This window comes from Dipodomys merriami, unplaced genomic scaffold (assembly GCF_024711535.1).
Source record: "Dipodomys merriami isolate MVZ:Mamm:240054 unplaced genomic scaffold, mDipMer1.0.p SCAF_10, whole genome shotgun sequence".
In the NCBI taxonomy this organism is placed as follows: Eukaryota; Metazoa; Chordata; class Mammalia; order Rodentia; family Heteromyidae; genus Dipodomys; species Dipodomys merriami.
Window position 1 is genome coordinate 36577619 of NW_027202271.1, and position 11271 is coordinate 36588889.

The following is an 11271-nucleotide window of genomic DNA, read 5'->3' on the forward strand; positions in this document are numbered from 1 at the left end:
AAAGAAAAGCCATATTTTAATTTAAGCACCATCTAAGCCCATAGTGGGGTGTTTTCTTTCAGGTTGATTTAAAGCGGGAAAATAGTTACTTTCTTTTGGCTTAAACTGAACACTTTAACATTTCACAGAGATCGCACATTTGTGATTGAAAGGGAAGAGTATCTAGGAATAAGCTGAATTTTCTTCAAGATTTCTTTCTTCCTCCTACAGTTCTAGACTTGGTGATCTGGGTGAGATTTCCTTCCCCCAGGTTTACCATTGAATTTCCAATACACTAAAACCTTGCTTTAGAAAAAGCAAAACAAAAAAGTTGCTTTTTCTTAACCCCTAAAAGATATTCAACTAATTTAACTCTTAGTTGGTATTCCAGGCAGTTACCAGCATGAATCTGGAGTGCCCAGACATTTTACTGGTCATCTCAGTTTTGTTGAACTAGACTGATTTCTAGCCCACTGGACTATGCTCAAGGCCTCTTTGGCTTGTGCATGTTTTTCAAATACAAAGATAAAAGAAGGAGCAATCCGTCTCTTGAAGTGGGTTTCTTTGAAGGGAAGGCTGCTTCAAGAGATTGAAGGGTTAAATGGTTGAGAGGAAAAAGCAACAACAACACACATGAAACCTCTTAGCTGGGCCAAACAGCAAAGCCCTAGAGAGGCTGAAAGCCCCAGGAGTTCCTCATCATGAGGGTTTTACAACGTGTGCCAGGTTTGTTTATCCTGTAACCTCAGGAAGAAGCGACCACCAAGAATCACAGTTGGAAGTGAAGAAGAGGAGAGAAGTGATTCATTCCTGTTGAATTGTTACTTCTCTTAGTTCTGTAAACGGTACTATCACTCCTTCCCTAAACCTCTTCTCTCCTCCTCTGCTCCCACAGCTAGTCTTTACCTTGCATATGTAAAAGTCCACCCCAATTCAGTATTTCTAGGTCCAGCTTTGTTTCTAACTCCCCAAGGACTGTTTAAGAGAGCGCCACAGACAGCGCCCTCTACAGGCACGAAGCTATGCCTGCTATAGCTTGTTCTTGGACGTGGAAGTGGGTTTTGGTTTTGGTTTTGGTAGGACGTGGGGCCTGAACTCTGGGCCTGGGCACTGTCCCTCAGCTCTTCAGCTCAAGGCTAGCACTTTACTGCTTGAGCTACAACACCACTCCCGGCTTTTTCTGTTTATGTGGTGCTGAGGAATTGAACCCAGGGCCTCAGGCATGCAAGGCAAGCACTCCACCACTGAGCCACCTTCCCAGCCCAGAACTAGAAATGTTTTAGATTTGAAAGGTTTTCGATTTGGGAGGTTGCTATATTTTTGAAGTTTTTGCATAGAATTTATGGTTGACTAACCCTAATCCAAACAAAAAACAAGACAACCTCCCAGATGGAAAATACTCCAGAATATAGAACAGAGGAAATTGAAAAGTTTGGATTTTGGAACATTTCTGAATTGGGATTTGGGATTTAGTATACTCAATCATTTTTGTTGTTGTTGTTTATATTTGTTGGGTTTTTTTTTTTAGCTATGAATAGTTTAAGTTTCTGAAATACCTTTTGAATGCAGAAAACTTCCTAGAGAAAACTGTTGACATATAATCCCTTTTAAAGATTTGAGAGGAGCAGCTGGGCGTTCAGTGGTGGTAACTGCGGAGCCTGTGTGTGTCTGTGGGGCCTGTTACCTAGGTGGAATCCAGGATGCTACTGTGAGACTCTGAGCTAGACCCTGCTCCTTCTCAGTTTCTTCATTTATAAATGATGGGTGGGGGGACTTCTGATGGGTACCTGACTTCTGGGGTTCTGAACCTCCTCCAAAAACAACCCCAAAAAACAAAAAACACATGTGAACTGCTAAGCTAAAATAGGGCATGAAGTAAATATCAGTTCTCAGTTCTCTTTATTTGTTATTAGTCAATCAAAGACCATAGTTCCTTTAGACTTTTCTGGCTCTTGCTGAGTGAGGCATTTATTACAATGCTCGACATGAATGAGCCATTCTTAGCAACTTCTGCGTTCATATTATCCTGGGATATCCAGTGGGAGAGGTACTACTGTTCCTTCTATGTCAGAGAAGAGGTCCTCTTGCAATAGATGGGTTCTGCCATCTGCTGAATTATAAAGCCAAGATTGAGAGCCAACCATTATCAATGACTACAGACTTTTGTCCTCAAGCACCATGAACTCTGGAAAGAAAAGCTTTGGAAAATTAACCAGCAACATTTTATATAGCCTTCAGAATGACATGTTTCTCTTTGACAGGTTTTGTTTTATAAGCTTCTTCTCAATAGTAGATAGCTAGTGAACTCCAAATTGAAGCAGCAATTGCATTTTTAAAATATGATAAAAATCATTTACCAATGAAATTACACAATTTAGTATGTGTGAGGAGGTGTATATTTCTATCAATGATATATTTTATATACATCTATATTTTAAAAAGCAACTTTGGGCTGGGAAGGTGGCTCAGTGGTAGAGTGATTGCCTTGCATGCATGAGGCCCTGGGTTTGGTTCCTCAGCAACACATGAACAGAAAAAGCCAGAATTGGTGCTGTGGCTCAAGTGGTAGAGCGCTAGCCTTCAGCTGAAAAGCTGAAGGACAGCGTCCAGGCCCAGAGTTCAAGCCCCACAACCAACAAAAAAAAAATAAACAAATAAAATAAAAAGCAACTTCATGACATGACTGAAATAAACTATGCCAGGTGAGCAGATGAGGTCTTTGATTTCATAATTGTACATATATTCTTAGTAATTGTACATATATTCTCATTTGTGTTAAAAACTACTCAGAAACAGAGAACACCTACATCAATTTGTGGATTTTACTTACTGATGGATTTTATTCCGTCTTTGCAGACCAAATCCTATCTTTCTTAGCTAGGTAACTTGAGACATTGTTTGGAATAAGTTTGCCTATAGAAGTCTCTTCATTAAATAGTGCACATATTTCCCAAAGGCTTCATGTGACCTCCAACACTGTAACTGACACGTTAGGCTTTCCAAAGAAATCCTTGGTGTGTTTGCAATTAAGATGTTTCTGTTTGATATTTACGATGATATTCTTTACCAAGGCCAAAGTCCAAACAAACAGAGGTCTGGAAGCAGAAAATCAGTAAGATAAGCAATTTAAGATTGCATCTGAGCCTCTTTCCAGAGATCTCATAAAAGTTCCCATGTATAAAATAATGAATGGTTTGGTTATATTATTATAGAAATAATTCTTTGTACATCAAAGGCCAGCTTTGTTAAAATAACTTAAATCACCATACTCAAATTACTGAAGTCTCTGTATGGACACTGGAAATCTACTTATGTCAAATGATCTTCCAAATGGTCATAGATTTTTGTCTGCAATAACACTTATCAAAATGAACTCCAAGAAATGGAAACAAGAGGGTTTTTATTTTGCTTTTTGTGGTTCTTTTTTCCTCCTGTCTTCCCCCTTTGTCACTGTTTTTGATTTCTGTATCTTTTGTCTTGTATGTAAGTTTATCTGATTTGAGAAGGGGAATGGGAAAACACAGAAACGGTGGGACAAAGGGTGAACTAATTCATTAGCAGTGATACTCATTAGACACTATGTTGAAAATGAACTATACAACTTGAGAGGTGGAGAGGGGTCAGGAGGGAAAAAAAAAACTAGGAGGAAAATGTGGGAAGGGGGTTGACACTGTTCAAAAAGAAATGTATGCAATACCTGACTTAGATCATTGTAACCCCTCTGTACATCACCCTTAAATTTTTTTAAAAAGAACACAAAATGCAGAAATTCAGTATTCTCAACTACTTGAGACTGACAAAATTCAGGACATTAAAAGCAACCTTTATCCTCATTAGGATTGTCTTCACTTAAGTGAAGAATTTACCACCTGTACATTTTTCTGTTAGTCATATTTTATTCCTTTTTATTCCATTTTGAAACACCACCTCTACCTCATCATTCCTAAATTTGTTTTTAATGTTGTACATTAAACTTTGATGATCTCATTGCCCAATTTATTGCATTAGCAAATTAGCAACAGCATGGTATTTCTCCTGGACCTGTCCAGTTGTTCTTTCAAAGTCATGAAATACATAGATCATTGGCCTGGGTGAATTCAGTCCACAAAGAGTATTTTATTTCTTACAAACCTATTTCAGAGTCAGGCTGAGAGAGGGAATGGCTATGCCATGTGCTGGAACAAAGATAATGCTTTAAGAACTGGCTACTTTCTCCACTCTCAATGTCCTTACTTAGTCCTTTGATCTCTCCTGGAAGTCTTCGAATTCAAGCAGAGGCCAATGTCTTCCTCAGCTGTCTTCACAAATTCTTCCAGCAGCTCTGGCAGGTACTAATGTGTTTACTTAGGTGTGCTTTGTCCCCAGAGCTAATAGTAGTTTGAAATTGTTTAGCACATTGTGAAGTCATCTATAGTAATAGTCTAAAAAACCTTAAGAACAACTACCTTTGTCTCAGAGTTGATAAGGATTTTTTTTTTTTTCAGGTAGGGGAAGAAGTGAATAGGAATGGATGTCTTTTTATATATTTTTTATTATTATTTTTCTCTCTAAGAGAAGCATGGAGACTTTTCCATAAGGCTTAGAAGGGTACATTCCTATGATGAGCTAATTTTTACTAGGAAAAGTAAATGAATAGCATTTGTCTGGTGTGGTCTGTCCATCAACACTAGGTTGTTTTTTTTTTCTTTTTTTGTCATAATGGTTAAACTAACACAAGTTCTGCTAAAAAAAAAAAAAAAAAAAAGACGGGAGAAACAGTTGTTGATGATTTAAAGGTCAGTACAGTTAAAACGTGTTTATAAGTCTGAATTGTTAGAAAATCAAACATGCATTTGTTCTTGCTCAGAATGTAAACATTCTAATTGTAAATAAACAAATAATCCTTCTACCTCATCAGACGTTTGGTGAGCATTCCTTTACAACTCTGGGTGTGGCTGACTTTTCCTTCTGTCATCAGTTAGAGAGGCTTTCTGAGCAGTCAGGCACCCTTTCTAGCCCTGCCACCTACTTCAGTGTTCAATAAATGGGAGTTTTCTCTGCATATAAGAAAGTCACTTCTCTGAAGAAACAATGGAAAAGCAGATTGCATTTTCATTCTTCCTGTGAGAGACAAAATCCAATCTAATGTGATTCTGAGTAGAAGAGGGCACCGGTTGAAAATGAGTTCATCTTTTATAAAAGCAAATCTTTACTTTTCCCCTGCTTCCTGATTCAATTTTTCTGCTCAATTTTACTTATTTTCTGTCTATTTATTTTCCAAATGACTAGACCAAATCCTGTATTTTTTCCCTCTCTTGCTGTCTCCTGTGAATAGTGGAACCTCTCCTGAACTGAGAGACCATTGTCATCTTTGATACTCTAGTGTCCTTTCTTTTTGTATACCGCCTTCTGGTTTTGTTTAGTTTTGTTTTACTTCTTTCTTCTCTTGCCCTGCCGGGTTTCAAGGCTTCATCTTGGGTTTTTGTTTTGCTTTGTTTTGTTTTTTATTTTTTTACTTTGAGACTCTGAGATCCTATTTTCAGCACTTGAGTCCCAGCGGCCTTCAACCCAGACCCTGTGCCCCCCTCTCCTCCTGCTTTACCCGCCCCCCCCTCCCCAGTTCTCATTAGTCAGACTGTGGTGTTTTTCGGCTTCTTTCGTTCCACTTGCCTGCTGAACTCTGGTCAATTTGTTTTGAGATCACCTTACCAAAGGCAGGCCTAATCTCAGAGCATGACAGTTACTGACAGAGACTCCTGAGGGCAGCGTCTTCCAGGCAAAGCTGCTCAAAGATGTCCAGCCAGCTTTCTCACATTCAGGCAATGAACTGAGTCCTGGTGATGGGAGAAAACAGTCAAAATCGTCTTTAGGAATTTCGTTTATAGTTTCCACTAGGCCTGAGGCAAATTGCCTTGCTCTCGGATTTGATTTGCCTTCATTTTAAAAATGAGCTGGCATATACTTGCTTATGGGAACAGTTATGGGCAGTACTTAGAAAATTTGAGAGTCTCAATAATTGTTAACTAGGTTTATCCTTCACTAAGGGACTGAGGACAAAATACATCGAATGTTTTCAGAAATCAGCTAAAAGGTAAGCAGAATAATAATCACTTCCACATTGAGGATCAAATCACATTTCTATCTGCTTCAGCTGTTCTACATATGATTACAGCAGGTATCAGGCAGAGGATGGTGGTGATGATGATGATGACGAAGATGGTGAAGTGACAGTAGGTTGTACGAGTATGGACCTGAGTCTGTGGGACGTGGCTAAGAGTCCCTAAGTGAGAATATTCCATAGTATTTCACAGGTTCAGTGTGCTGTCCATTGAAATGCTTCTACTCAGATCGAAGAAACCCCTTTCTTTAAGAATTTGACTCCTACTTCGTATAGCCCTGGGCACTATATTCTTTTCAAAAACATACACTTGTAAATAGGCCAGATGATTCAGTAGCCCATTGGTGTGAGAGAGAAAGCCTGATTTTCAAAGGAAAACTTTGTCTTAGGACAGGAGAGAAGAGACTGGGACAGAAGAGAGAAAACAGCTCCAGGCATAGGTAGTGAACCCCTTGGTTTTCAGAGCCTTCACTTTCTAGAAATTTCACGCCCCCCCTCAAAAAAAAGAGTTGGAATTACTCTTGTTCCAACCGATGCTAAATCAGCCAAATAGGATTGGGAACAAAAAACATAAAGGACAACTTGCTACCCAAATACCACCAGAGCCACAGCACTTAATGAACTGGGTGAACCTACATGGGATTGGGAATACTCCCTTTTCCTTCAATGAGACCACCAACCCTGACCCCAAATTCCAGACCTCTTGTGTTGACCTGAAATAAAGAACTGCTTTCCTAAATATAAACACCACCTCCTTCACTAGTGATCTGAATATGGGTTGAAGGGGAAAAGAATGAGTAAAGCTGATTTCTAGACACGAATGGCCTGGCCTTTCTCCTTGCTTACCTTTTTACCAACCAAAGTTTAAAAGTCCCTGCTGCGACTGTTTTTTTCTGGGAAGCTTTTGTCACTGAACTGTGTGAAGTCACTCTGGTTGGAGGAGTTGGAAATCTTACACTGGTTGCAGGGAAGGCTGGCAGCTGTACCTCATCTGTAACGGTGCTAGTTTGCCTGTAAGCAGAAAATTAGCAACGCAAAGCCCAGCTTGACTGTTTAGTCTGTAGACATGATAGGGAAAAGCAGAAAAAGAGCAAGAAAGGAGACTTACTTCTGGAAGAGGAGTTTGAGGTCTAAAAGTGGGCTTCGTCTACTGCCCCTCTTAAGATGCTTTTGGTGTGATCTCTGGCTTGCTCAGGTTCTACAGAGGGCTGGGTGTAAAGGAGGAGGTGTTGAAAGTTCAGCCACCTGGCCTTTCTGACCCCGCATCCCTTCAGCTGAGCAGAAGCATAGGAAGAATTCCCAGTAAGCCCTATCTTAGGAAAAGAACACTTCTCGTCTATCCCTAGTAATGAGGAGCCTAAGAAATGACTAGCTGATTAGAATTTGCCTCCTCCAATGTGTAATTCAAAATAGATTTCACAAAGCTCAAGTGAGGTCCATTCCAGAATTGAAAGCATCCATTTCAAGCTGTGAGAACTATTATCCAGTGCACTGAGTACAATCTCCTGAAAAAAAAAAAAAATATATATATATATATATAGAGAGAGAGAGAGAGAGAGAGAGCTCTAGTACAATCTCCTGAAAAAATAGAGAGAGGGAGAGGGAGAGGGAGAGGAGAGAGAGAGAGAGAGAGAGAGAGAGAGAGAGAGAGAGAGAGAGAGAGAGAGAGAGCTCTAAGAACAAGGTCATGTCCAGGATTAAAGGTGTCAGCTGAAAATTATCATTATTTCACTGCACGATCAATTGCAAAAAGCTGCCCATCCTGGGGTCCTTTTTGTTACACCCTGAGTGATCCGCTGCTATAGGTGTGTAGAATGCAAGTGAGTAGGTTGGGGAGCCTTTCCCACTCCAACAGAGATGCACTAAAACAATCAGCATCAACGGGGCGAGTAAGCAGCAAATTGTCTCTAGAGGACAGACGGAGGTTTGCCCAGCGGGGCTTGCAGTGGGATATGCTAATAGTGGCCCTGCCAGCCTCTTGGGCCAGCCTCCCTACCCCACCCCTCAAGAATATATAAAGATCCCCAACGCCAGTCTGCAGACTCAGGTCGACAGGCATCAGCCCTTGTTAATTACCAAAGAAACCCACCTCGAGCTCTGCCTGGGATTCGGCGGCCTGCACCGGCCAGAGGCTCGCCTTTCTCCTTTCTCTCTCTTACTGCCTTCCAGGTAGCGTGCTTGGCTCTCCGCAGCATGGACATGATGGATGGCTGCCAGTTCTCCCCATCTGAATACTTTTACGATGGCTCCTGTATCCCGTCTCCCGAGGGCGAGTTTGGAGATGAGTTCGAGGCTCGTATGGCCGCCTTTGGGACCCACAAAGCAGACTTGCGGGGCTCAGATGAGGAAGAACACGTACGAGTGCCCACCGGCCACCACCAGGCTGGTCACTGCCTCATGTGGGCCTGCAAAGCTTGCAAGAGGAAGTCCACCAGCATGGATCGGAGGAAGGCCGCCACCATGCGCGAGCGGAGACGCCTGAAGAAGGTCAACCAGGCTTTCGAGACGCTCAAGAGGTGTACCACAACCAACCCCAATCAGAGGTTACCCAAGGTGGAGATCCTCAGAAATGCCATTCGCTACATCGAGAACCTGCAGGACTTGCTGAGGGAGCAGGTGGAGAATTACTACAGCTTGCCTGAACAGAGCTGCTCGGAGCCCAACAGCCCCACTTCCAACTGCTCTGATGGCATGGTAAGCCACGGCTCTGGTACCCACTCTTGGTACCCCAATATTTTCTCCAAGTCCTTATGCCATGTTGAAAGCAAGTGTAATAGAATGGAGTAGAATGCATGCAGGTGGTTGGTTGCTTTAAGGGAAAAGAGGTGTCCTCATTCAGAAGGATGCCAAGAAAAGTACTGTTGAACAGGATTTGGGTTTGACTTCCTCGCAGATACGTTATAGTAGAAGGTTGGCACATTCTGTAGGTGGCTGTAAATGATCCAATGTTATTTCCATTATTCAGTTTCTTTTGCAAATACACCACTTAATGGATCCGGCAATACATTAACATCTTAAGGCAATTAGCTGAAGCTCCCCACTGCCCCATAGTTTACCACGCCAAGAATAATTAGAAAAGAATACCAGCATGGCCCCTGTCCCTGCTCTGCTGACATCAGGCTGAAAGGAGATGTGGATGCATTCTTTTCAGAGGGCATTTGCTTCAACGCTGCCAGGTTTTAATGTGTTTTTGCTCTGGGAAAGTGTTCTCTCCCAGAATTAGTGTGGCTTCCTTCTACTCCAATCCATTTTGCATGGTTAACCCAATGCACATTGCTGCTGAATTCCACACACACAGCCCTCCCTTCCCTTTGCCTCTGCTCTCCTCTTCTGCAAGCACAGAGCTTGACCTTGGTGCCCTGGTGATCTGGGGGTGGTGGGTGCGGGGGAGGGCCAGCGCCTCCTAAATCAAGGCAAGGGAGGTTATTGAGAGTGACCAGTTCACCAATTTGTTGGAAGTAACCTGACCTTATCCTAGGTCAGAACCTTTTTTGCCCACACCTGAAAATGAAATTCTTTGTTTCGTGTATTACAGCCTGAATGTAACAGTCCTATCTGGTCCAGAAAGAGCAGCAGTTTTGACAGCATCTACTGCCCTGATGTATCAAATGGTAAGAACTGACGTGAAGACCAATTTCTTCTCAGAATTCAGTCTTTTCAAAGCAGAGACTGATCTTCCCGGCAGTATAGGAAAAGGAAAGAGGGAAGGAAAGTGATTCTTTGGGGAGGCTTTGGTGAGAAAGAATGAACACACATCTTCTGTTCCCAATCTCTCTGTGTCTGTCTCTGTCTCTCTGTGTCTGTCTGTGTTTCTGTCTCTGCCTGTCTCTGTCTCTCTCTGTCTCTGTCTCTCTGTCTCTCTGTCTCTCTGTCTCTGTCTGTCTGTCTGTCTGTCTGTCTGTCTGTCTGTCTGTCTGTCTCTCTCTCTCTCTCTCTCTCTCTCTCACACACACACACACACACACACACACACACACACACACACATACTTTTTCTTGAAAGATTACCAAGTCACTATCTCACTCCACACCTCTACCCTTGGGAATTGCCTGATATTTGCTTCAGATTTCTGTATTAGGTTTTTGGAGATCATCTGACCTCTGGTGTCAAAAGAGCTGACCTACCATTTAGGGGGCAACATAAGCAAATCTGTCTATCTGGGGAAAATTCTTAAACATTGTTTTGTTTTTCTCTTTTATTGTTAGTATATGCCACAGATAAAAGCTCCTTATCCAGCTTGGATTGTTTGTCCAGCATAGTGGACCGGATCACTTGCACAGAACAACCTGGGTTGTCTCTCCAGGAACCGACATTGCTCTCCCCTGTTGCCAGCACCGATTCACAGCCTGCAACTCCAGGAGCCTCTAGTTCCAGGCTCATCTATCATGTGCTATGAACTAAAAAAATGCATTCTAGATCAGTTATGACAGAAGGGCTTAGTATCCAGAAGGAAGTAAGCCATGTCCAGAACAAAGCCAACTTGTACATAATGATTTCTTTTCTGTTGTAAATTTATAAGCATTACCTTGTCACTTTATAAAAAAGTGTATTTAACTGAAAGTCATATTGCAATTCATATTTCCTCCCTCTCTTCCTCTTTCTTTTCTCCTTGTCTTTGCTCTTCCCCTGCCCCTTCTTCTTGCTTTATATACATAGTTTCAGTAATATTATTTCTTATAGGACGCAATTCATTTAAGCTAGTTTGATACAATAGTTAATTTATATATAAATATATTTTATAAATCTAATATGGCTCATCAAAATATTATCTCTGTGCTTCCTTCAAAGTATTTTAACAATTGAGAATCAGTTACAGGGAATTTTGAGTCTATTTAACTTTTGCTTTTCCTTTTAATCTTTTGGTTTTTATTGTATTAAGTATATTGCCTGATGAAATAGATTTTGATCTTTTCTTATAAGAAATGCGTCTTTTCAATGTAAGCACTAAATAACACATTGTGGATAATTTCAAGATAAAAGAAAGTTTTGGAAGTTCCACCATAAATAAAATTGTTTACTACCTGAAATATTTTAGTTTCTGACTTTTTAAAGAACATCTCTAATTGAATTAACAATCACTGACATAGAAGCTTGAAGGCAAGGCTGAAGGTAATTCAGTAGCTGGCTTTGTATATATTGTATATACATTTAAGTATTTACTATCTAATGGGCCTAAACTATAACCTGTTGGAGCC

General features: G+C 41.1%; 1 protein-coding gene across 1 annotated transcript; it reads left to right on the plus strand.

Moving 5' to 3' along the window:
- Nucleotides 1-8269: 8269 nt before the first annotated feature.
- Myf5 (myogenic factor 5) lies at nt 8270-10472 on the plus strand. Its single transcript, XM_070036866.1, has 3 exons — nt 8270-8770; nt 9612-9687; nt 10282-10472. The coding sequence occupies exons 1-3, from the start codon at nt 8270-8272 to the stop codon at nt 10470-10472; spliced, it is 768 nt and encodes a 255-aa protein (XP_069892967.1).
- Nucleotides 10473-11271: the final 799 nt, after the last annotated feature.

Coding starts and splice junctions, on each gene's coding strand:
- Myf5 (XM_070036866.1), top strand. CDS start 8,270: ATGGACATGATGGATGGCTGCCAGTTCTCCCCATCTGAATACTTTTAC. Junction 8,771..9,611: donor CCAACTGCTCTGATGGCATG/GTAAGCCACGGC, acceptor CGTGTATTACAG/CCTGAATGTAACAGTCCTAT. Junction 9,688..10,281: donor CTGCCCTGATGTATCAAATG/GTAAGAACTGAC, acceptor TTTTATTGTTAG/TATATGCCACAGATAAAAGC.